We start from the raw sequence: 26729 nt of genomic DNA, 5'->3' as shown, positions 1-26729 counted from the left end.
ACATACAGAAGAACTCCAGCAAAGGAGCACAATTCAGAACAAGCATAAAACATTGTACAAGCAGCAGAGGCCACCACAGGTTACCCTCAACAAGAAATTGCTTGTTCCCTTCAATGAATTGCTAATAAAATGCAGAACTCTGAGCAGCTAAACTAGCCCGTTTTTTATTCCTGCAGTTTGAAAACCAAGCTATTATGGATACATGCTGAAGGACTAGAAAAGCAGAAAACATAGAAAGAGAGGAGCAGCTCCAACTGCTGCTGCAGACAACATTAATAAGCAAACAAGATCTCCTTATTTCACCCCTTTCACAGCACTTTATATACTGTTACTCCCTCAGATCCTAAGCACAGCCGCTTACTGCTGTAATGTATCCACCTCTCTACAGAGACAAAAAGAAAGATGTAACCTGAACAAAATTATAGAAGTATTACATAAACGAGTTGCCAGGGAAAGTCAAGAGCAAATGTTTAAAACTATCTCTAATGGTAAATTGTGAAACACTTTGGTGTCTGTAAGAAAGCAGCCAACTACAACCAAAGCCAAAATAATAATAATACAACAGAACAGATTTCCTTGGACAGCATTCAAGCAGAAAGTTAGGAGACAATATAGCAAATGCATTTACTGGAAACAAGTCTCACAAGCCGAGATGTCTGAATTATTAAGTATTTCGGTTGTGAGTAACCAACACTGGTTAGTGTTACAAGAACGTGTGTCTGCACTCACAGGATGCATGGCATCAAGCAGCAGCTGCTTAGCTGGGAGTTTAGTGCTGTTTAAACATCCACAAATACAAAACCCCATATCCTATAGAATCACAGGGTTGGAAAGGACCTACAAGATCATCTAGTCCAACTGTCCTCTCATTAGCATTGCTACCACAAGCCACAGGTCTCGTAGCTCCTCATCCAGACACCTCTTGAACACTGCAAGGGACAGTGATTCCACCACCTCCCTGGGCAGCCATTCCAGTGCCTGACCACTCCGAGAGAAAAAGTTTTTCCTTACGTCTAATCTAAACCTCCTCTGGCCCAACTTGCGGCCATTTCCTCAGGTCCTGTTTGTTGCCTGGGAGAAGAGCCCAAACCCCTCCTCATCACAACCTCCCTTCAGGAAGTTGTAGAGTGAAATGAGGTCTCCCCTGAGCCGTTTCTTCTCCAGACTAAACAATCCCAGCTCTCTGAGCCACTCCTCAAAAGACTTGTGCTCCAGACCCCTCACCAGTTTTGTTGCCCTTCTCTGGGCATGTTCCAGGGCCTCAGTGTCTTTCATGCAGTGAGGGGCCCAAAACTGAACACAACACTCCACATCCAGCCTCACCAGTGCTGAGTACACGGGGATGATCACCTCCCTGCTCCTGCTGGCCACGCTATTTCTAATGCAGGCCAGGATGCTGTTGGCCTTCTTGGCCACCTGGGCACACTGTTGGCTCCTGTTCAGCCAAGCATCAACCAACACCCTCATGCCTCTTCCCTCTTCACAGTCATCCAGCCACTCACCCCAAGTCTATAGCACTGCATGGGGCTATTGTGGCTAAAGTGCAGGACCTGGCACTTGGCCTTGTTGAACCTCATCCCATTCACCTCAGCCCAGTGATCCAGCTTACTGAGATCCCTGGATCGCTGGGCTGAGGTGAATGCATCATCCTCAGTTATAAATCTCAGCACAGTTTTAACAGCTGGTTCCTTAGGGCAATTTTTCCAAGCTGAAGTTATTTCTGACAGTATGAAGCAATAGAGATGATGAAGCACATCTTTCTTTTCTTCTTTTGGACACAGAACTCCAATTCCATGATAAACAATGCATTGAAGTCTTCCAAAGCTACTAGGCCTCCCTAATATAAGTTCTGAACACAGAACAGAAAATAAGATGATCTTAACAGGTTTCTGAATCAAGAATCTGGCCCTTTAGACATGTTTTAACTACCCAACAATTTTCATTCCTCAAATGCAGTAGTGAGACATCAAGCTGCTCCATGGCACATCATGGCACAAGACTTACAGAAGTCACAGTGCTGTCATGCAAAGACAAAATAATCTTACAAAACAAAGTAACAAAACCCTAAATCTCATAGTTCTGACACAATTATCTCAACAAGACATGCCAAAAAGGAGTGTGAAGTTCTATCCTAGTAGATCAAATACTCCCACTACTTGAAAAACTGAACCAGTACTACCAATCTAGGTTTCCTCTGGAATATGACTTTACTAACAGATGACTTTACTGACACCACACCCACATTTGTTACCCTTAAGAAGCATCAGGGAAGGGAACAGCCTAGAGTAATAGAAGAGAAACCACTCTCAGGAGTGTGATGCATGTTGTCACTAGAAGGAAGAAGCAGACTGCTCAGATTCTGGTCTGTCCCTCCTCATCCCCCTCCCCTGTCCTGCTGGTATGCACCTTGCGAGCCTGGGGAGGAAGAAGGCTGTGCAGAAAGGCTGATTTTGCTGAGGGATCGAGAGCATTCCTTGAATAGAACAGCACTCCATCATGTGCCTGGTAACATGATAAAAGCCATGTAATTTGTCATGGGGCTCATTTCTGGTAAGGATCTTAGAAAGCAATGCCAAGAGAAAAAATTCAGCACAAGCCATAAATGATAGTCTCAAAGGTGCATCCACCTCAATTTCTTAGCACGTAAAGCTTACTTTTTTTATTGTTGCCACTGACTCTGCATCAGGAAGCAGTCCTGGAGCAGATGATGTGGTTTCCTTTCAGCTAGAACTGAACTGGGAGATGCATACAAGGAACACAACCAATGCACTTCAGCACAAACTGGCACCACGTCCACACAGCCAGCCTGGAACAAGTTCAACAGCAGAACTCCCTGCAATGCAAACAGTACGGGCATCAGCTCCTCGGCAGCAGGCGGGCATTCCGCAGGCACAGCTCTGCCAGACCGCACTGCTTGCTGAAGTAACACAGCTCCTCTGTTCAAGGTCTTCGCAGGGCCTAAAAGCCCAACACCACCAGCCCGCAGCCAAAGAAACCCGAGGCCTCACTCCCCACATTTAGCACTTTCTGGAGCTGGTTGCATACTTGTGGCTCACAGGCAACAGGACTATAATCGGGTTCTGTACATGAAGCTGTGCCTGTGCCACGCTGTCATCTAGCAGATCCATAGTCTGGCAGTGACATGGACACAACACTCTCAGCTTTTCCAGTAAAGCCTCAAGAATAATTTAGATTTGTCAGAATAAATTCAAAACAAATCTCACAAGAAAAGTAAGAACATTAAAGAAAAATGCTCCTCAACATTTGAAGTGGTTATATATTTATCCACAGTTGGCCAGCAAGTCACGTTAGCTCTTCCTTGGGAATCTAAGGTGCCAAGGACTCCCCTTCTACATCAAAGGACACTTGGAGGAGCGCTGTGTTTGTTTTCACACTGGCCCTGCAGAACTTCCAAAACAAACCTGCTCCCTTACCTGGTTCCCAGCAGCAGCCATAGCCTGATTCAGGAATTCCTTGGTTCTAGCTCAGACAGAACACACTGCTCTGCACTGGCCAATCCTAGCAACACAGCTCATGTGTCTTTAAACATATCTTCATTGAATCAGCACGTTGCAGTGCTCTTAACACAAACAAGCAACACTTCCCAAAATCTTTTCAATCAAAACTCATATAGAACTATATTACAAACTTTCACAAGGCATCAGAGGCCTGTAGTGCTTTCCCTACTGCAAGCTAAAACCAGTAAAGGAGCAGATAACTCCCTTGAAGCCATATAAACAGTTCTAAACAACAGCAAGCTTCAGCATGAAGTCAAGTCTCTGCTGACACCAAGCCGGTTCACCCAGAGCATAACATATTTATGCAAGCACCAGCCAGCAAAAGCTGCAAGAGATTACAGAATCAACTTCATCTGTGCTTATAGCTCCATACAAGCTCATAGTTCCACAGATTTCCTGAAATTTCTGCAGAAAGTTGACATTATTTTTGTACATTCTCATTCTCAGGTAACAAGGTGAATTTGTTACCAAGTCTGCACAGCCTCTGATTAATTCAGCAACTTCCACTGAGTTTTAATATGAATACTTCTTTGGTCCTCATCCTTTTGTCAGAATGAAACTGGCCATACTGAAGTGATTACTGAAGTGTCTATTACATCTGATCTGTCAAGAGTTTGATTCTCTTTTCCCCATTTGGGCACAAATTCAGTAACCAACTGGGGGACGTGGAAAAATAATCTTCTCTCAAGTCAAAGGTTAACTTAATCTCCACATTTTACCAGCTCAAACTTCTTTACAATGGTAACATTTTAAATGTGCCACTCAAGTAAATCACATCATTGATTTTAGAGCAACTGAAGAAATATGATGGTGAAACAATTCAAGAATCGTTCAAAACAGAGGTAATAAAAGTGTAACAATTTAATTTTTGCTATATACGTTATGTTATTATTAGATACAGTGGCTTAACAGATAAATTGAGTCCTTGTATAATAATCAGACACTTCGTAATCCAGGTGCTCAGCCTGGGGCCCGGCCAGTACCTTCTTCAGAGGTCCCTTCCAATGTAACCATCCTTTGAGCACTTGTAAATTTCTCAGCCAACCGCAGTTTGAGGACAAGCACTAACAAAAGTTACTGGAATAACTGAGACAGTGAAAGCATTGCTCTTCCTCTGTCACTGCACTTTCAGAATAAAAATTATTTTCATCAGGTCATCTTCCATCTCAGCCACCGATGTTGGAAAACATGCCAGCAGCAGCATTTGGACCTAACAGTGTCACTGCTGGATAGCAGTTACCCATCAATGCTGCAAGGCTTCCACGTAATCTGGCAACATGCAGAACTCTTAACTCAGTGAGATGAGACTTGCAACAGAAGTCACTGCTTCTCTCTAATTCCAAGGGAAAATCCAGCAGCCAGAGGCAAGAGAGCTGCAGTGCTGTACTTACCTTGTCAGATGAGGTCAGCATCAGCTTCAGACACTGCATGGGAGGTATAAGACGTGAAGTACAACAAAATGCCAGCACCACAATTCCCCTATCAAGAGCTAAGCTGTTTCAATGCCTTACAGATATATTAGAGTCATTCCCTATATTTTTTTTCCAAGCCAGAAGGTGACACGTTTAGAAAAATGCAGCACCCTGATACACTGCTGTTAGTGAGCATGGTCTGATATCTGCAACTTAGACACAGAACTTATATCCTGCTTGGAGCCTCCCTCTCCCACAAATACATGAAGGTAGAAAGGATTACCAAGATAGTACAAGGCAAATGACACAAAGAGGAATATGGAGACTGAGAAGGAAATGGTAATAAAATAATTGATGAATGGGAGATTATGGAACAGTCCAGAGGCCAAGTTACAAAGGCTACATTCACAGTCTCCATCCCCCTTGTGCTGAAGTCCCAAGACAAACACCTGAGCACAGGGGAACATAACCACCAACACCAGAACTACAAAATATTCTGGGTACTGTACCCAGTGGCATATCAACTCCTAACAGTGACGTACAAAATAGTCAGTAAGGTCCACTAAATCAGATTTTAAAACAACAGAGAACCTCAAGAAACATGCAAACAGCACACAGACTTTATGATAAAGGATGCTCTGTATTAAGGCATCCAGGGCAGGATACCCAAGACTTGTGCAGTCCCAGTCCCCACTACCTTCCCCATACCATAACTCAAACCACTGCAGTGATCCAACATGTCAGGGCAAACCAGAGCAGACAGAGCCCTGATTCAGTCCTTGTCTGAAGCACTGGGACAGGGCAGCACTAGAGAAGCAAGCAGCAGGAGCAGAAGATTCAAGGACCTGTAAACCTATACAGCTCCTTCCAGCACTCACCAATTTCTATTAAAGCTCAGCTTTGACACTACATACTCTATTACAGTTATCACAGGAGCATTCCATCCGCAAAACACAGTGTGCCATGAGCTCAGGATGCCATGACACATGGCCAAACAGCCCATTCTTGTGATTAACAAAACCTCCCTTCACTTCGGCATGCACATCAGCAACTTCTTTCCTTCTTACACACTGCAGGAGATTTAAGTTCTTCATTAAGACCTTCTGTCATCCTATAAAGCCTAAGCAGAAGTGGAAAGTAGCAGAGAATCCTCTTACTAAAAGTGACGTTATATTTTGTCAATCTTGCTGTGCCCGCTACCTTTTCAGCAAAATTCTGTATCTATTCTAAACACTAAAAACGCCCTTGAGGAATTAAGCCCCATGTTTTTAGGCCCATGAAAGTAAGCCTTGTGCAGCAGTGTTTGCTGCGCTGTACACATGACAATATTGCACTGTATTTAATGCCAGATGCTTAAGGAGATGGAAGCAACTGCATCTCTTGATAACCACAGCTGGCAGATCCCAGACAGGACCCCCACATGCTGCAACACCCCCGTCCTTGCAGGCACAGCCCAAATGAAACACACATGAAGACACAGTTATTATCTTCAATAAGTACAAGGACTGCATCAGACCGGGACATGAACTGCCAAGGAAATTGTTTGACCAGCAGCATCACTCACAAGGTACAGAGATATAGGTGAGATACCAGGCATTAAATGCCTCTTGGGGACTGGTGAAGTAACGTCATATAGAATCCATATCTAACTCTTGAGATGTGTTCTGACTGAAGGACTGGTTGCCGAGATGAGATCCAGCAACATGCACACAGAGCGGAGTGCCCAGAAGACGAAAGAGGACACAAGACAAAGGACACGAGTTGGGGATGTCAAGGGGCAGCGAAACTGGGAAACCTGGGACAGGAACGCCGGAACGAGCGTCCCTATTGAGCTCACTTGAGCACGGAAACGAACTGGAGAAACGAGCCGCCACCAAGGGCGAGGGCCGCAGCCTCCGCACGGCTCGAGAGAAGGAAAGCGGGAGCTGCAGCCCGCGGCGCCGGGCAATGTCACACGGCGGGACGTGGAGCCCGCGATCCGGCCGGCCTGCGGGAACCACGGGCGGCGGAGCAACAGGCGGCGCGGGCACGGCTGGGGGCGAAGGGAGGCGGCGGGCAGCGGCACGGCGTGACAGCGCCGGGAGCCGCGAGGGAGAACGGAGCGGGTGGGGGGGGAGGGGAGCCGGCCACGTCGGGGCCGCACGGAGCGCCCGGCGCCGTGGGGTCGCGCTCCGGGAACGCTGCGGGCCGCGGGGCCGCGCTCACCTGCTGCACCCCCAGGAAGTCGTAGAAGTTGCGCGGCACCTCCTCCACCAGGTCGAACAGCTCCAGGTCGCCGCTGTCCCAGGCGCGGCCGCGGGGCAGCAGCGCCAGCAGCGCCAGCAGCAGCAGCGGGCGGCCCATGGCCACGGCGCGGACGTGGCCGGGCGGGCGCAGCCGAGGCGGCGCGGTGCCGGCAGCCGCCGAGCGCCGAAGGAAGCGGGCGGGCTCGGCCCCGTCGGGAGCGCCCGGCCCGGACCAATCGCCGCCTCGGCTGCAACTGACGTCGGCTGCCCCGGCAACGGCGGTGCCGGCGGAGGCCGGGCGGTGGGGGCTGGGTATCGCGGCCCTTCCCCCTCCCCTTCCCGCATCGGCCTTTCTCCTCCTCCTGCTCCTATTCCTCCTGTTCCAGCGGGCCCGCGGGAGGCAGAGCGCGCGGCCGGGCTGGGAGGGGCTGAGCCGCTGCCCGCTGCGAGCGGAGGAAGGCGGCAGAGCGCGGTGCCGGCCCGGCCCGCTGTCCCTGCGGGCGCTGCGTGTCCGAGCCGTGCCGGTGTCCGAGCCCTCGATGCGGGCTGTTCCCGCACCCGGCGCACCCCGCATCGCTGCAGTGCACGATCCCGGCCGCTGCCCCTCCCCCCTCCGGGCTTCTCGCGCTTTCTTTGCTTAAAGCGATCCTGGAGCTTGGTGGCTCTGCAATAACCGTTGGCCACGTTATCGCACACGCAGGTGGGCCCCTCAGAACACACACAGTGCCCTCAAAGCTGGGCCTCGTTCGTGGCCGGTTGAGAAAAGGCACCAGTTTCAGCCATCCCAGAAACATCCTTGGTTTTCTGAATCAAGTTCAGGAAAAATCTCTTCCAATTGACGCAAATCCTAACAGCAAATCTGGCCACTGTCTGCACTCACAGTACAGAGATAGGCACCACTTAAACCTCCATACGGTACAGCACCACTCTGCGTGCTCCATGGGGACAGCGAGAGGCAGCTTTAGAAATACACCCTGCCTAACTCAGAATAAGGGTTTGGACCTATGTAACCACAGAAAATATACATGCTCACGTCCTATCGTATGTATCATGACCCTTACCTTATTCGATAATTACCTTTTTCCAACCCGTATAGTCTCAAACATTGTCTTCTATTGAAGCCGGTCCCCTTTGAATAAACTACTTAAATATTAATTAGATTGATATTTAAACTTGTGTTTCCACATCCCATATGCACGCCCTCTGGGCTGCTACGAGCATCATTCTGCCTCTGGCTCTGTTTTCTGAAGAGACACCTAAACCCACTTGCCAGGAAACAATAACTTAACCAACATCTGATGGAGGCTTTTGTTAATTCACTCTTCTTGAAAAGGAGCACTTAACTGTTAACGCTGATCTCTTAAAAAAAATAATGCTTCTTTTAGTTGATCACAGAGCCAAAAAATAATCCTTTTGCAGAGAATCACAGTGTCATGAGAAAGTCCTGGGCAAGTTAATTTATTGGTTGGTTTGCTTTGCAGGAGTAACTGAATCTGTTCATGTTATATATCTGTTCCTAACTATTCATGCTGGGAGGTACTATTACTTTTTTTTTCTTTTTTTCCCCCAAGACATATCTGACATTTAAGTGGCTGGAGGATCAGAGGAAGGTTTGTTATTGCACACCATATTCTGCATGCAGTGTCCCCAGCTGGGCTACTTCTTTGTTTTACCGATGCTGGGAGCTGTGAAGGTGAGTGCAGTGTTTCCATCCCCTCCATGAGGTTTCTCTGCCTGCACGCACAGGCAGGTATCACCGTATCAGCTCTCCTTAGCAAGCCACAAGGGCAAGAAACATACACAGGAATATCACTTGTTTAAATAAATCTATGTCCTGATGCTAATTGACAGCAAGACATGAGGCCTGAGGCATGGAGCAGTTATTATGACTGTTTTTAACACCACTGAAAGACGAACTTACTTTAAAGCCCAGCAGGATTCACACAATCTGCATGGCCAAACAGCTGCTGTTATGGTGTCTCCAATGAGCAGAAGACAACTCATGGAAAGAGCTTATCATCCAATTCCCCCCACCCCCCCTTTTTTTTTTCTTTTTTCCTTTTCTTCTTTTCTTTTCCTAAAGATAAGCCTTATCTCCAGCACTTCACAGGTTTGACTGCTCTGTGGTCTATTCCAGTTTTCTCTCCTGGCTGTTTCATTTAGGTTCTCTGTAGGTTCTGCACAGTTCCAGTAGTTTCTGTGCTAACAAAGCTTGTTGAAGGGTTTCCTGCACACCCCCCAGCCCTGCTGCTGGTTCCCACCTCTGTGCTGCGTTAATTCACCTCTTTGTGGGCCACATTATAAATCAAATGGCTGAAATGATCCAGGTTCAAAAAGTAAAAATAAAAAGCTGTTCACACACATGTATATACACATATGCACACAAAAACTCAGATTTATTTCCGTGATCCAATTTACAGCACAGCCCAGAAACAGCTGCATCGGCACAATCAAGGGCACAGTGAGCTGTGATGAAGGAGCCAGAACAAGAAGGCATAGCAGGCAGGAAACTGCCTGGCTTAAACTGGCTTTCTCACTGGAAATAAAACCTTTGTATAACTCTACCCTGAGAGCTGGACACAAGCTGTTCCCCAAGCAGTGGGCTAAGTGGAGCAGGGGCAGGAATGTTCCTTTGCAGCTGGCAGGAGAGCTGGAGGACTTGCACTGGAAGACAGGGTTCTGCAAGAGCAGAGAGCGAGATGGCAGTAACCTTGTTCTGAGGTGTTTCTGAGTGCTCTGCTCTGCCAGGCCAGCAACCTGGTGGGCTTATTACGGGATGTATTTTTTTAAAGCCAGGTCATTTCTCTGATCCAGTCTGGAGTGCAGCCACAGAGACATGAGTCAGAATAGGGTGGAGAATGAGGGAAGGTAACATCCGGCGTGGAAGTGGGAAAATGAAGGGGAGTAGGCTCACTTTATAGCAATACTGCCCACTGAAATATTTGTAAGGAATATGCCATTTGTTTGGACCAGCTGTTACCTTAGGCCAGACATAATTCAAAGTAATGAGAAAGAAATGTGGGAATGGAAAGAGAAACAAAAGCAACACAGCTAAAAGCTGAAAGCCGACTCTATTACAGTCCATCAGACATGAAAGAATATTATTTAGGAAATAGCTATTTAATGCCTGGTCTGGGCAGCTCAGCCCTCTCTTTTAACTATATTACTCTTTTATTTTCCTCCCCTTATATTACATCATTAATGCTCGTACCAAAACAGTCCCTGCCTGAGTGTGCAATTCTGTGCCATGACGTTTTCCAAATCAAAAAGCTACCTGAAGGCACATTAACATCATACAAGGCAATCACAGACTGTGGGACAGACTAAAATTTCATCTTCCAAATGCCAGCGTATTGTAGTACCGTAAGCCAACACATGAAAAGTTTGATCATTATAAATGGCCTTTTTCCAGCATAAATGCATAATATCTTGCTGTATGACTTAGCAGTAGTACATCATTGTATTTTGATACACATTCGCCTGCAGAACTTCAACCAGGGGAAACACTATCTTGGGAAGAAGTTCAGGAGGCACAAGAATTAGAAGACCAAACAAAATCAGTGACTAGAAGGCTTATACCATCTTTTTAAATAAGACATTCTCAACATCTTTCAGAATGATTTGTGGATTAAACTGAAAGTGGATGACTTCCATGTCAATTTTGTTATTACTCTTCCAAGAACAATATCCTGGTGCTCTATTCATGTATGGAGATGCTTGGCATGCTCAAGCTGAAGACCCCAAGACAATTTTTAGAGAAAGATACAGGTCTTTTAATATTTCCACTCAGGGAATGTTATTACTCGTCTCCCAGAATGAGAGCTCTGACTGTACAGATGATACTGCTAACCTCCAGCGTGTGGTATACTTAAAGATATTGTACAATACAATATGAATGCTGGAGATTGGGTATTCTCAGCATTCTCATCACAGTAAGTTTTCAAGGCATTTGCGTTAAACCCACTAACTAAAAAAAAATAAGAAGCATATTTTGAAATGCAGAAGATCTCACGCCATTCTTGAATAGCGACATTGATTCCTTTTGTTCTGTTCTGCAGTGGCTATCAAAGATGAACGAAGCTTGTTCGTAACAGGATTTTCCTTAATTAGGCTTTATGCATTTATTATCCTTTAGCAATTTACTTTTACTTGTATTTGCCAAAGCAACGAATATCTCTTTTTAATTTCAAATAAACTTCCTAAAAGTGCCTTTTAATATTTTTAAAAATTAATTCACCACCAGGGGGCAAATAACTATTTCTCCAGAGGGAACATTTGTGTCGGTTTTATAGATGCATGACCCTTCCAAGGTCCTTTTCTATTTCACAGTAATTGCAGAAGTGATAAATAGATTTATTTTTTAGGTGTGCTGCCCTAGAAATACACCAGAGGGACATGTCTGATTTTTTTTTTTTCCAACTCTGCCTGCCGTAACTTTAAGACAAAAGCTGAGAAAGCAAATTGGATGACCATGAAGAGGTGGAACAAGATGGCTGCTATGTGAGAGCAGCTTCTGTCCTCCTGTATGTGGTGGTTTTAGTACCCTTCTGCCAGGGGTGCTAAATATTTTGTTGTTTAAAGCTTTATCTTCTTTACAAGAAGAACTATCTAGGCACTAAGGGAGGTAACGGTACTTTCCCAATAATAATTCAGTCGTACCTGCAATCAGTATCCTAGCAGTTGATTTTAATTCCCTGCATTGGTCCCTCCTTGTATTTTTCTTTGCTTTATCACAGAGAACCTGCTATTAGAGACAACATAAAAAGGAATTTGCTTTGGCAAATGAAAAAGGATGAGTTTAACTTTCCATATCATCTGCAAATTTGCTTATTGCCATGAAGATATACTGAATCCCAGATGACAAGGTTCTGTTTGTCAGTATGTAACACTGATCTCCCATTTATTAAAATGGTAGGAGCATATGTTTATGGCATTTCTTAATATATCCCTCCCAGGAACGGAAGAGATAGCACCAAAAAGTGTTAGAGAAGTGAAGTACAATACAAAAATCCATCACTTTAAAATAAATTTGAACACAGAACTCTAACCATGCACAGACAGACTGCCCAGCCATGAGAACAACATGCCAAAAACACAAGAGGAGGGCTTGTTGCAGCAAATGTTTGTAGGAGTTAATCATGGGCAGCTCTTGGTGTTGGGGTGATTTGTTATAAACATATCGCAGCATCTTGTTGCTGGTACATTATATTTGACTTTTCTTCAGACTGTAACAAAAATGGCCCAAATCCTTCCTGTCTGTCCAGCTTCCACTTGCTTTCAAGGAATCTGTATCAGAAAATAGAGCAGGGTATTACTTTAATTACAAGTGCAAACCATTATTTTAAGGGGAAATAAAATACTGCACAAATAACTTTGCCAAAATTCTGCAACATCATTTCTCACAAACTCCTGCTGCCCAGTACAGTTTCTCCATAACCAAATTCTCCAGTAAGTAGACCTGAGAGCTTTAACAGCTTTCAGGGTTGGCAGCATTTTGTTACTCGATTTTGTTGCAATATGGATTTTGCTTATTACAGCTACGTCACATAAAAGCAATGAAAAATAAAAATAAAGATTTCTCAGACTAAGAACCTGTCAGTGAAGATAAAAAGTGTCCCAAACATGAAGAGCCTGAATGGTCCTGGTCTTACAGGACCAGGTCATTTACAGCCCTCCTTAAGTATCACCTGTTACCTAAAATGGTTAATTTAAAAAACCTAAAATCCTAATTCCTGATCTTGTCTTGCTGGTTTTTATTTTCCTCAGAATTACTGTTGTCATATAGAAATATTTTGTGTTCTGTCCATTCCATTTAATCACTTTTTTTTTCCTCCTGTATTTGCATTCTCTCTCACCTTCTCTGTGCCTACTGTGTTGTGCTACCAAATAAATATTAAATATGTTGTACTTGCTTGATTCTTCTTAACCGGGTATTCAATTCATACAACAAATACTTCTTCTGTAGGCAAATATTAGTCAAGGAATATGTAATATAGAGTGTTATTTAGCAAAATACATTTAATGAATTCTATCAAGTATGACATATAAATATTGACTTCTCCATGTGGCATGTACAGAAAGCTATCGCTTAGTTTATGGGTGCTCCTGATATGTGGCACTGGCATGTAGAGAAGCAGCTATCAGGGCACACAGAAGGACCTTGCTCAGTGGCATTATCCACGGACCCGCTTTTCTTTCCATCGTGCTAATGAATCACACTTGAGAAAAAGTTAAGTTTTTCCTAAGTTGTAACTTAAGAAAAAGTTACAACACAAGAATTACCATATTTAATAGCATAGCAACCCTCCCAAAATGACGACTGCATGCAAAAACTGTGGAAAGCAATCAGCTTGTAATAGTAGTGCAAACAGACACTATAGCTAAATTACAAATCCCCAGATGTTTGACCTGTGTTTCAGAGGACATACAAGTACTCTCTTTTTGGCCCAAAATGCAGTAATGTCCTGAAAATATTACAGGATTTGATGCCAAGGTCCCTTGCATGCCTTTAGGATATCTGTGAATACAAATGCCAAAGAACAGCCCTGTAGTCCTTACTCCATTTATCCCAGATACGATTGCAAAGCCAAAGCCTAGTTTTCAACTTTATTTCTGTAGCAACAAATTTATTTTGTACCAGTAAACAAGCCAGCAGTTTTAATCAGTGCTGGATCAAAGCAGCGTTGTCTCTATCTGCAGGCCAGCGAGGGACTCCATTATATCACTTAAGCTCCATTAAAGCCAGTAGGCGATCTATTCTTGCAGCACGTTGGAGGGAAGGGCAGAAGGAATTCTCTCTGCGGCACCTCCTGCTGTGTGCAGGCTGCCCTCCCACAACTCCCATGTCAGTGACAGATAATTTATGTGCCACCAGCCATCACTGACAGCACTTATACCAACCACAGCCCAGAGACTGTGCCTACAAACCAGGCAGGCCCTGCTTAACGACTACACGTGTGGCAAATCACACACCTGGAGGTGAAGCAGGCATAGCGGTGTGTCCAAATGAACCACAGCTGTGCAGCTAATTGCCACCGAAGTACAGGCAAGCTTGTGTCCTGCATGACAGTCATATAAGATACACAGTTTTTGTGTTGGATGTATTGGGTATTTGTGTTGGATGTATTTGTATTTGTGTTGGATGTTGGGGCTTTTGATCTTTAAGGTTGCTTCTAAACAAAACCATTCTGTGATTCTATGCTGTGTTACAGGAATGGCAGTTCTGGTCAAGGAAAGGCATGATGCCTGCTCTCCCTGCCCTGAGTGAAGTGAGATTGGCCTACCCACGCAGGAGCAAAGTCACCCCATTCTGCCATCATGGGCACTGGGCTGAGCACTCTGGAAACCCCTGAGGTACTGACAAAGAAAATGAGGACTCCTCAGGACAAGGCTTCTCTCAGCAGGCACAGAAACGATCTGTTCTGTTACTGTGCCAAAGTTTTATGTTGAAGAATGCATTCAAACACAGGGTAAAAAATAATGAGGTTTGCTGCTGAAAAGATTAACTGTGGTTTTTTGGTTTCTGTTTTGATTCTGAATGATTTTTAGTTATCCCTTGGGTACACATGTGACTGTTAGTATTGCTTGGTTTCCCAGCAATATTAAAAAAATGTAACCTATGCTTTTCTGCAATTGAAAGAGAGCCAACTTACATACCTGCTCCCCACGTTCTGGCCCAGTAACAGATTCTGTCCCACATTCCACACAACTTCTCCTGTTCCTGCTGGCTGCAGCAGTTTTACTTCCCCAACAGCAGCTCTGCCTTTGTCGTTTCTGCATGACAGCACCACAGGCTGGCAGCTTTCATCCCTTCTCCCTTCACACCTCCACCCATTCCCACCCATCTCTATAGCTTCGGGCATTTCTTGGAGGCTCTGGGTAGTGGGGCAGCTGCTGCAGGAGATGTTGCCCCTAATTCTACTTGAAGGGAGGGGAGAGCTGCTTTGGGTGTCTTCACTGCAGTGTCTAAATCCAACATTCTTTTTCCTTGGCTCTTCATGCTCCTGAATAGAAGGTGAACAATTGGATGAGGGTCTTAGCAGTCAGCCTCCAGGCAGGACTAAAACTCATCAGAATGATTACTCCTTCAGTCTGTGCCAAAATACTATCACCTGTGCAGAGTTTTTAGAGTAAGAAATCCTGAAAACAAAATTGATCTGAAAATAAGCACGAGTGCAGGAATGAGTCCCTCCCGAGCTGCAAGTTCTATTCGTCTTTATAGAAAATGTTAAATAGTGCTGCAGTTTGCTTTCTAAGACCATACTTTCACTCCATGGCTCACTGCTGAACATAATCATCTAATAATTTACACAGGAATTCTATTTGCCTCATGGAAAAGAATACTCAGAACATTTTGCAAAAATATTTCTAAGATAAATAGATATGCTGTCTTCTCCATAGCAAGTACTGTTCAAAATAGCAAAACCACTCAGGATAAACTCTAAATGGTGGTCACAACAATCTTCTGGCTATCATTTAAATACACATTTCCCTATGCACAAGGTTATCTTATGGGTGGTTCTATCACACTTCTTTCAGTATTTTTGAAGCTTGTCTCCTGAAAGTGTGCCTCACTCCAAAAATCTTGCTTGCACAATCAATAGACGTGCCTGTTAATGGAGCAATCCAGATCTAAAATTAAACTGGTCAGTTTGAACATCTAAATTGCCTTCAGCCATCAGCTCTTTCAGCCAGAGCACTATAATTTCTCTGACATATCCTTGGAGGCACTTAGCATTGTTGCTTTCTGTTATATTTGGAGTTATTGCAGATTAAACCAGAGTTACTATAATGCATTATTTCCCACGTGGAAAGATCCATCTAGAACTGTTATCTTACTTTCTAAGTTTTCTCCAGTTAGTTACCAAAACATTTGCTGGAAAGACAACAAAACAGCATGAAGATTTTGGAGAAGGGATTTTGCAGTTGATAAATTGACCAAATTGGATCTTGTTGCTTTTTGTTTCCATTTTGCTCTCTTGCTGAACAATAACTAAAAGAAAATGGGGGTTTCTCAGCTATGTTGATTTTAAAAATATATAATTTAATTAAATCTTCTTTGTATGAAAGTACTGTACCTGTATTCTCTGCTGTTTTACATCTGAGGCTTGCCAAATTTCTCTCAATTAGAAGGAGATTGGTCATTTCAGAACTGAAAGCAGTTTTCTGGAATACCTCCATAAAAACCACATTGAATAATTCAAAAGAACGTAAGAACTCTCAAACCGTAAAGCATTATAAGCCAATTTTTAACCCCTGTATTTTAAATTTGGTACATAAATATTCCATTTATTTCCTTCCTCATTTAATTTCAGACATCATTTTAAGCACATAACACCTAGGAGCACTAAATGACACCCCTGGTGAAAAGCACTCTAAGCATAACTTGAAGCAGTTTTGGTTTCATTTGGTCAGTTCTACCCACCTGATGAAGGAGGACATGCAGATCTTTCCCAGCATCAGCTTATCTTTAGGTATAATAATGATTTCTTGTACTCATAAGTCCCAATTTTCAGTTCATTTCACTGCCACCACTGAAAAGCATGTAGTAGTGGCAATGGAATAGATGCAGAAGTAGCAGACAGTTAGCAAGTAATGGAAATCTTAGAGGAACCATTAGCAACTACAGCGTGTCTCTAACTTCAAGGAAGCACACTAAAAAATGGAAGCAGAACAAGTCAAGTGTTTCATGTTTTTTTATTTCTTATGCTCCTAAATAAATAATATTCTTCAGTTACAGAAAAGCAAAGTTGGAGACATATCAGTTGCATATAAGAATTCAAAAAGGAGATGTGTGCTGCTTTATATGTATTAAGCTGTATATCCGCAAGAAGATGTAATTGCAAATCAAAACAGAGGGCTCTACAGAGAAGTCTACAACAGACAATCAGTGTGGATTTGCAAGAAATCACATCAAAGATTGCACAAGGATTTGAAATAAAATGTAAATTCATTATGCTTGTAAGAAACAAAATCATTCTGCAAAAGTTTGCAGACCAGAGCTGAAGATAAACAAAGAAGAGCTAAAAAGAATAAATATCAGCAAAAATCATTAGAGAGATGAAGATGTAAAGACTGGGTATTCACTTTGAGCTTGAAAAGACTGCAGCTGTTTAGTAGGACACGGCACCCAAGTGTTATTCTATTTGCAGTTACAGCAAGAATTTTGAAATTAAAATCAATTGAAATGAAAATTCAGCTCATAGGATGGTGTGCTGCAGTGAGTGTGACCTGCAAGCAAAGGCAAGACAGCAGTAGGGAAGGCCAACTCTTGCAGTTGTGTCAGAAACTGTGCTTTTTCTATTCTAGGATTGGAAACATCAGATATTGGATGAAAAAGCAGTTATTGAAAAGAAGGTTTTAAAAAATGTATAAAATAAAGAAATTAAATAGAAAATGGACCATAATGAAATGGATCATTGAGCAGAAAAGCAACATAGGAAAGATAGCTTATCTATAATTCCTTTTGTTTGATGTTTGTGGTCAAGTGTCACTCATACTGTCAGAGTAACTACACCTAAGCACATCTACCCAAATAATTTTTGTCTTAGTGCAAGAGACATAATATCAAAGGTATGCCAGACAGCTCACCCCTGAAATAGTGTAACATAGAAACAGCTGATAGAAATCATTCCTCCAGCTGAGACAATTCTGACGCTACTTAGAAAGGTATTTAGAATGAGTATAAATGGTAAACTCTAATAGATAAACGAGATTCTGTCCATCTCCTTTTGCTCTCCTGACTGAGATAACTGCAAGGCTGATTCCACTGTGGGAAGAAGAACGGAACAAGAAGTCACTGATTTGGAAAGTATCTTAGCAAAGCTAAAAGGACAAGCTTACAACACAGTGAGGAACAAGCCCGTGATGGGAAGAAACTCTGGGAGCCTCAAAAACATTCCAGTCATCAGTGGAAAACCCTTCACATCATGATACAACACGGATGTGACTGCCAAGGGCACTTCAAACAAGCCAATCAAAAGTCCTATCGTATCCTATAAATCATCATCATTATTCAACACGCCTTCTACATGTGGCCACTGATATATTTTCTGTTGTTTATCAGGATGTCACCAACCAGGATAAGTGGGTAAACTGTAATCTGGGGAGCCATTGCCTACTGCCAAATAGAGACAAGCTCAGCACAGGGAGGATTTGGCACTGAAAAACAGCACCTCAGGTCACCATACCAAGAGCACATGAGCAAAAATTGGAAAGATAGGCATTTTTTTCTGCTGACGCTGAAGAGATAGGGGACAACCTTTGGCTGGCAGTAGAGGATATCCACCAAGTTGATTCAGTGGAATTATATGAAGTGACATAAAATACCCTATAAATCAAATTAAAATTAATCATGGTTTGAAGCGGTTTGATTTATGCAAGAAACAAGTAAATCTATGTCCACAAAAAATTACTCTGTCTATATTAATGTGCAGGAGTAATGTGATAACACAGTTCCATAATCATAAAAAAGAATGAGACTTTTAGTCTGCTCTTGTGTCTTGAAGAACACTACAGAAGCAGAACTTGCTCAAAGATTGTCCTTCTGTTCTACCCTGTTTCAAAGGAGAAAGGGAATGTTCCAGGAGCCCCTCTTGGCATCACCTTCTGGTTCTGCTTAGGTGTTAGGAGTTCCTGTGGGGATATTTAACAAAAGAGAGGAAAGCTTGCCTTGACTCTCAGGAGAAAATGAAGAGGAGCTTATGAGCTGAGTCTTGTGCTTCCCCTTCTGATAGATGTTCAGTGTAAAGGAATGTTCAAGTTATAAAGGTATATGCCTTTCGCTCCATGGCCAAGTCACATAATGGCGCAAAGGAAGCTGGTAAACCCTAGGATATAAAGAGAAGCAATTTGAAGGGTGAATCAATGTCACCTCTCTATGAATCAACCTGGGCAGGAACAAAGTGAGTATCATTAAAGGTTGTGTATCTCAACAAAGTCAGTCACAGCTGTTCTGGAGAGTCTCAAGGGTCATCATTTCAGGAGGTATTGAAGGAAATGTTTGGAATAAAGGCGAATAATCAACCTTTGTAGACCTACCTCCGACCAAAGTCAGCCTCTTATTCAAAATCTTATTCCTTCTTTCTGGGTGTAGAAACATGAACCAGTCCGGTAGCTGGACAGATTGTTCTCCAGGTTCGTTGACTTTGAAGAACCCACTGATCTCCTCACTAGGTGTTCTCAGAGATTGCACCAATGATCCCTACATGCCCAGGATTTGAATCCAACTTTGAACATCTTCCCAGGGATGTACACCTCCCTCAGGCAGTGAAGACAACAGCTGCAGCCATCAGAAGTGGAAGAACAGGTTCTCCAGGGAAAGTCTATCATCCTGTGCCAAGAGAGAGAAGCAAGTAACTCCAAAGACAGTTAGTGAAGTTTCTGCCAAAAAGAAGCTAAAAATTTGAGAAAATATCACTGTTTTTATACTTGTTTGTTTGTTTATATTGCTATGGAATCTAAAAGCCCATACTTTATATTATTTGCCCATGTACATACATACATTCCATTGAGATGCTATAGTTATAAATAGTTATATATCTATAGAACTTTAAACAAGGACATGGAGGCCTTCTCCAACTCAGATGAACTATGAAGATGGGGACATAAAATCCTTCAATGCTGAATCCCTGCAATGAGGACAGAGCTGAGTCTGTGCATCTCCCACATGGATGATTTTTCTTGCTCACCCATATGTGACAGTGTGAAGACTTAGGTAGATAGATACTCAAGAGAGAAAGCCAAATTCAGAGCAAATTACCAAAAAGCATCAACACAATAATGACATAAAACACTGGTAGAGCATGCCAAAATAAAAGGAAATGTAAGAACCTGATATGGGAGACCAAAATGCCGAGCATAGCATCTTCACAGTGTGAAGTGGGAGCATTACATCAAAAGTGTTAAGAGCTTCTTTAAAACAAATCCTTGGAGCTGCAACTTCTTAGCTTAATTACAGAGAAGAATTCCTGAAACTGAGATTGTCATCTGATGAAATATTAAATAGGAATCAATAGGGATACCTGGTAATGTAACCATCTCTGCTAAAGCCCGCAGAACTGAAGCACACAGGAACTAAAACCCAATGGATGCCTGCTTGCTCTATGCGAATTCCAGTGCTGGCTCCAGAAGACAGAGAAGACCAAACTGACACTGACTGAGAACTGTTGAAATACACATTCTTCTTCCAGAGGGGAAAGACATATGGGTGACTGGCCTTTCAAAAAGCTTTCAGCACCTTGCTTTCAACCAGCTCCTGTTAGGGTCACTAATCATTAGCTGCCTGACAGACTGGGGGTCTTTCTTTCTCCGTTGCAAATTTCTCCCTCCTTTACATGACAGTTTAATTTTTACTTTGCAATAGGACTCAATTCTGAGTCCTCTTTCACTAGCATGTAAGGACACAACACTCAGATCAGTAAATACAGATTAAGTTGCAAAATTTTTATGCCAAAAAGATGAAAATATTGGTCTTCATTTTCATATTTCCTTCTTATCTGTAAGCTGAGGATAGTAAATTTAACAGTATAGCTCACATGAGTCATTAGGCTTCATTAAGATTTCTATAGATTATATTTTTTAGTTACAGTGTTATTATTTTTATCTCTTTCCCTCTGATGAAGGGATTTGTAATGTCTTTCAACATTCTTTATCGCATTTGCCTCTTTTTTTAAAACTCAGACATTTAATGTCCTGTTTCTTGAAAGCTCTGTCTGATATCTGGGTTGACAGCACATCTTGGGTCTCTTCTACAACAGCCCCAAGTGCTTCATGCATACACTAAAATTAACATTCTTTGGTTTAAATTACAGTACAAGCCCAAATCCTCACTGTTTGGCTGAGAAACACAAAAGCATGCACTTCTGTGGTGTGTGTGTGGAAGAACCTGGAATCTGTGAGTCTGATTGCTTTGAACTGTGCAAAGAGAACACCATAAAGGTTATAAAGGCAAATACTCAAAAGTTAAGCACCAGAATTAAGGTCACCAACTTAATCCCCATTCTTCTATTCTTATTTTGACATTAATTTCCAGGTAGAAAAGTAAGAGTTCTGCAATGGGTGCTTAAATGTTGCTCTGTAGGACCTACTCACCTGAATATTGCCATACCTTCATGCATCAGCACAAAGTTTCTGTTCTTTGTGAACTACACTTCTGCATAATTCAGCACACACATACCAGTTCACAAAAGCTGTGACAAACCTACTGTACTCCCTACACATGCCTTTCTTCGAGTAATTGAGTTTATTATTTTGATTCCAAATTGAAAAGGTACTATGGAATTTATGCAGTGTAGTTTGCTTTTGTGCCCGGTAATATTCTAGACTATGCTGACAATTTTAGGGCTTTAAATCACCAGAAGAGCAACTAACAACCCTTTATGATACCACAAAATGGCTGTATTGTATTCTGACTGTTAAAGGCTGATGTGAAAATTATAGCTGAGGTTTTACCTCTGGTTTTTTTTTTCTTCATTTCATTTGTCTGTTTTCAGGCTACTTAGGGACAGATTTTCACCACGACATAACAAGCAGTGGCTGAACTAAACCTCTCTGTGCAATGAAAGTCAATATCCTTCAGCTTTGCCTAATTCCAGACTCAAGGAGCTTCCTTAGAAAAATGGAAATTATGAGATTATTTATTAAGACACATAAAATATAAGAAAAAATTAAAAGAATAAACATCATTAACATTTTGAGCTCTTTTTCCCCTCTAGCACTGCTTTCTTTACAAATTTTGATCCAGTAAAATCTTACATGAAGGGAGCAGGTTGTAGGGATGAAATGTGCCTCTTCCTGGTTTCTTGCTCCACTCCAGTCTGCTTTATCAACCACAGCTTCTGTGCCCTCATGTTTTTTAACCCCAAAATTCTCCTAAAACAGAGCACCCAGCAATGGTCTATGAATCACTCATATTCCCAGTTATGCTGTACTTTACATACCTGACTGGATCTTAAATGACATACAGATGCTGGCTCGACCTTTTGCCCATTCTGCGGGAGCGTGGGGTGATGAATTGTTCAAAACATCACACAGTGCCACAGTGCAGAGCACCTCCCTCGCTCTCCCCCAGCCCTGGCAGGAAGACCCCGAGCAGGCTCCTGTATCCTGCCTTGGCATCCTCCCAAAGGCACGAGGAGTGGGAAAATAAAGATTTATGAAATGGCTGTAAAAAACATGATCCAAGGTGAAAGTTGGAAGCTAATACTCAAATCCATATGCCATTTTATTTTCCTTAAAAAAATAAATAAATAAATAAATAAAAAATCAAATTGCCCACATCTGGACTGCTGTGTAAAAGCACCTTTTTAGTCATCTTGAATTTACATTAGATTTTTTTCAAAATGCTGTTTTCCATCTCTAAATCTATAGGGCAAAACTGTTACTTCATTTAGATAAGCAGCTTTTGGGCATGAATTACAACAACTTTTCATATGGATTTTTATTATGTGGATTAAATACTCTCTAATTACACATAGTGGAATAATTCATAACATTCTGCTGTGTTATGTCAATAATCCATTACGATATGAAAAGATGCTTGGTAAAACTTCTGCTGCAAGCATGAGTGCTTACAATTTCACTGGGGAAAGCTTCACAATCCTATTGACAAGAGCCCAGTGGGACTGCAAAGACAGTGTCATGAAGTGCCAAGAAGGAAGGACCTTCTTTAGGTGGCATTTTATAGTATTTCATGGGTGTCTGCATGTCATTAAACTCTGTGACTGGAAATTGGACAGATCTCCAAAACTCAAATGGCAAAGCAACTGAAATGTCTGAGGGAGGAATGAAATACTCAAGGAAATAATGGTTTTGATCCCTGTTCTTCTTGATAACTATAATGAGTTCCTGTAACTTCCCATCATAAAAGTGCATTGTCAAGTGCTGGTGGCTTTGCGGCCCTTTACATGTCCAGGCTGACATATTCACCTCAGTTGGTTTATTATATTTGCTCAAATATCAGAAAGGTTTTGTTTACAGTTAGAATAGGAGAAAATATTGTTCTGTGTTAAGATATTCCTGTGATCTTCAGTTCGAGTGGATTCAGCACTCACAGAGCTCTGCAGCAAGGATTCTGACACAAACCTCCCACTGCCTTGGAGAAGCAACATTGAAAAGTGGCCACTTTGTAAAGGATGCCATCAATTGCAAGGAGTCAGAAAACATAAATTAGCTTCTCTCAAGAATTCAAAAATGCCGACATCTTAAGGTTAGACCGAGAAGCTCAAAAATGACTTTTTGACGTCTTTCACATCCTTTCACTTTTTATACTTATTTATTTATTTCTGTTGCTGTAGTTCCACAAACTGACTGCAGTGAACGCTGAAAGGACATCCTGGAGTTTCAAAAGGGTAAATTTGCCATAATTCTTGGAACAAAGCCTTCTTGTTCTTTGGTTATATCAGCGAGTTTATTACCCAAAAATAACAGTGGGGAAAAGCAATAGTTTGTCTGCCGATTCACCATTTATTGGGTTCTTTACACACAGCTGGTAATGAATGTCAGTCGTATTTTGGGTACACACTGCAGCTGGGTGGATCTTCTCTCTGACAGTAAGGTAGATTACATCTTTGCTCTTACCTCATTAACCTTTATTGCAAGTGCTTCAGTTTACCAAGATAGAGTTTGTCACTTTGCAATCCCATATTAAATTAAAGACTGCTGTGCAGGCTGTCTCATTTCATTGTGTTCCCGTCTTTAGCTCAGTACTGCAGATTGTTAGTCATTTTGAATAAAGCAGTCTCCAGATGAAACAAATAAAATTTATTTACAATCTAAAAGTAATAAAAGTCTACATAAACAAAAATTTACTGGTTGCTTTTACCTGTTTTTTGATTTCTAAGTCTTTAGAGTATCCATGAACATGTCTTGTAGCTCTGTTGTGAAGGTAGGGACTTACTCCAATTTAATTAAAGTTGGGATTCCTGCTGTAATCATATGAATTTAAGAGCTGGAGCTTTAAGAAAAAAGAAACACTAAATATTCTGAGACTCTCAGCAGAACCATGAGTTATCAGCATTCAGCTGTAAAGCTGTGTGATTCACTGTGAAGTTGATTTTATCACACATTTCCACAATACATCATTGGTTGTTTCTTTCTTTCTTTCTTTTTCAGTTTTTCATGCATTTTTAACATGCTGTCTACTCTTTGGGTACAAATTCTTTTCCTTTCATCGAATTCTAACCTCCTAAACAGTTGAGCAGTTTCAAGCAGCTGCTATTTAATTTTTATCAGCCTCTTCTGGGGAAAGATATTTTTCCTCTCAAATTTGGATGTTTTTCTACTGAAATTGTACACATCTGAGGTACCGAGGTACGTTATTCAGCCTCAAAACATGAGCAGCTGGAGGGCTAGAAATTAGATCTCTATCATCATTTTAAAAATGTTTCCTTGTAGGAGTCATTGCTTGCTTCTGTCACTGGCAAGTTGATAACAGGTATCTACTGTTTAAATATTCACAACTTTATTCTGAGAAAATCTATCTAATATTATTATAAAATCGATTTAACTTCAAGTCCGAAGCTCAAACTTAGTGAAAGATCTTACAAGCTTCTCTTTAGGCACATTAATTCTTTCGGCATCAGTGTAAATCCATGTCGTCACACACACAAATATTGTGCAGAATAAAGACCCTCTTAATATGGCCATGTAGGTGGAAAACCCCAAAACACGTTGGCCCTAATACAGCTGCAATCCTATTACAAAATAGAAGTGTGAATCTACATAGATTTTTGTGTGTCTATACACATCCATATACATACATTTTTATTGTTACTTGCTTGAAAAGATATACGTGACTATCTGCTGTCCTACCACACAGCTGCCAAAACAACTGTTTTTCGATGAACAGAATACCCCCACTCCCTCCTTATGGAGTTAATTGCCTCATTGACATAATTCAGCTTCATATTTTTTTAAAAACGAAGGATCTGTATTAAATAATTTGAGATAAATCATGGGCAGCTTGAAAGACAGTAAACAATTAATAATGACAAATAGCCTGCAATTTGTTGAAATAGATGCAAAGAGGTATCTAGGGAGGTGCCAAAGATGTCATCATTGAAACGATCTCAGTACAATAAGAAACGTTCTAGAAGGAACAGTTGATTAAAGGAGTGGATGATATTGTCTAAGAGTTCAAATGTAAGCAAAAGAAAAAAGAAAAAAATAATAATGGTAGTCAAAAGAAAGTTACTTCAACTGAAATATAATGTAATAACATAAGAAGAGTAATGACAATCATAATTATCTTCTCCTCACGCAGTTTGGCGAAGATACAGTTATGGTTTAAAGACAGTAATAGAAACCCATCAAGGAATACTGAATAAGGAAAAAGCAACCAAACACTGGCATGTTCTCTGTATAGTGATAAAATGTCTATACAACAATGACAAGGTCATGTTGATTTGTGGGGACACAGATTAGGGAAAAATGCTTAAAGTAACGTTACACTGTTTTGTCTTTTTCTTCTGCCTCACCATGAGTATACACAGCTCAGTGACAGATCTGGGATTACTCTGTGACATTCAGGATGTGGAAAATAGTCATTTGTGTTTTAGGGATTTTCTTCAGGTCATAGAATGGGGCTGTAGGAAACCAAGCAGCCGAAGAGAGGTCTGTGTTAAAACATGAATGTATGAAATTTAATTTTCAAACAATATAATCTTCCTGAGTCTGATGTGCTATGCATAATAAATGAACAAATGCACCGTGCTTTGTGCATAAGCAGAAATAAATCAGTGTAAAGTCCCCATAATTCACCTGGTCAAAAAGACCTGCTAGACAAGGTCAAATTATGTGGAAATCAATCTTCATAAACTGAATCTGATTTGCATTTGTAGATAAATGTTTACCATAATTCCAAATCAAAAGCAAGAGTATGTGTTAACTCCTCCATCCATGCTCATTGCATCCAAACCTCAGAACGTGCCCTTGTTTCTGTCAGCTGTGCTTGTGCCCAGCTCAGTTGCACAGTTTCTGTTGCACAGAAATGCTGCTCCAGACAGGGGCAGGTAATCCATTCTTGTCTGTCTTTGGGATAAAATGTTCACCTGAAGCTGATTTTAAATTGTCTATAAGCAGGTCTAACAAAACATTCTGATTTCCTTGCAGCTCTCTTGTATCTCCAACAGGGAGAAGAATGGGCCTTGACCAGTTGAATTTGTCCTCACCTACACACTGTGAAGCACACCTGGCGATAAAAACAAGCTGTGTGGAAAGGCCTCAAATTACACCTCCTGTGAGAGACTGAATGCTCAGCACTGCTGCCCAAACCTACATGGGGAGCCACCCGGAGAAAATCCATACCATCACATCCCATGTTTTGTCTACCCCAGCCACGGGGCTTCAGGGCATCATCAGCCTCCAGGACACTGACCACACAGACCTCTCTAACAGAACCCAGGCTGTCAAGGAATATCCTCACCTGATAGAACCGCAATGGAAGATCTTCATAGCAAGGACAGATGTGAGTGCTGGGTTCCTGTCTTCAACATCTGATGCCCTCCCGCGTTTCCTTCTGGTTATAATGCACTTCTCAAAGTAACAAATGCATCAGCATTACCATCATCTTTACA

At 42.0% G+C, this 26729-nt stretch overlaps 1 protein-coding gene and 1 long non-coding RNA gene across 2 annotated transcripts in view; one reads left to right on the top strand and one right to left on the bottom strand.

Annotated features, from left to right (window-relative positions):
* DNAJC1 (DnaJ heat shock protein family (Hsp40) member C1) overlaps positions 1 to 7744 on the bottom strand; it is an 88306-nt gene extending 80562 nt beyond the window's left edge. Inside the window, exon 1 of the mRNA XM_015853312.2 lies at positions 7136 to 7744. Coding sequence (XP_015708798.1) covers positions 7136 to 7729 — 594 coding nt within the window. The 5' untranslated portion in view covers positions 7730 to 7744. The remainder of the gene's footprint in view (positions 1 to 7135) is intronic.
* Positions 7745 to 7762: 18 nt separating this feature from the next.
* LOC107308975 lies at positions 7763 to 14660 on the top strand. The gene is made up of 3 exons (XR_001553021.1): positions 7763 to 7855; positions 8727 to 8848; positions 14367 to 14660. It is a non-coding gene; the product is annotated as an uncharacterized LOC107308975 (long non-coding RNA).
* Positions 14661 to 26729: the final 12069 nt, after the last annotated feature.

This window comes from Coturnix japonica, chromosome 2 (genome assembly GCF_001577835.2).
Source record: "Coturnix japonica isolate 7356 chromosome 2, Coturnix japonica 2.1, whole genome shotgun sequence".
NCBI classification, from domain to species: domain Eukaryota; kingdom Metazoa; phylum Chordata; class Aves; order Galliformes; family Phasianidae; genus Coturnix; species Coturnix japonica.
Note: the sequence above shows the minus strand (reverse complement) of the source record. Positions and strands in the feature narration are given on the sequence as shown.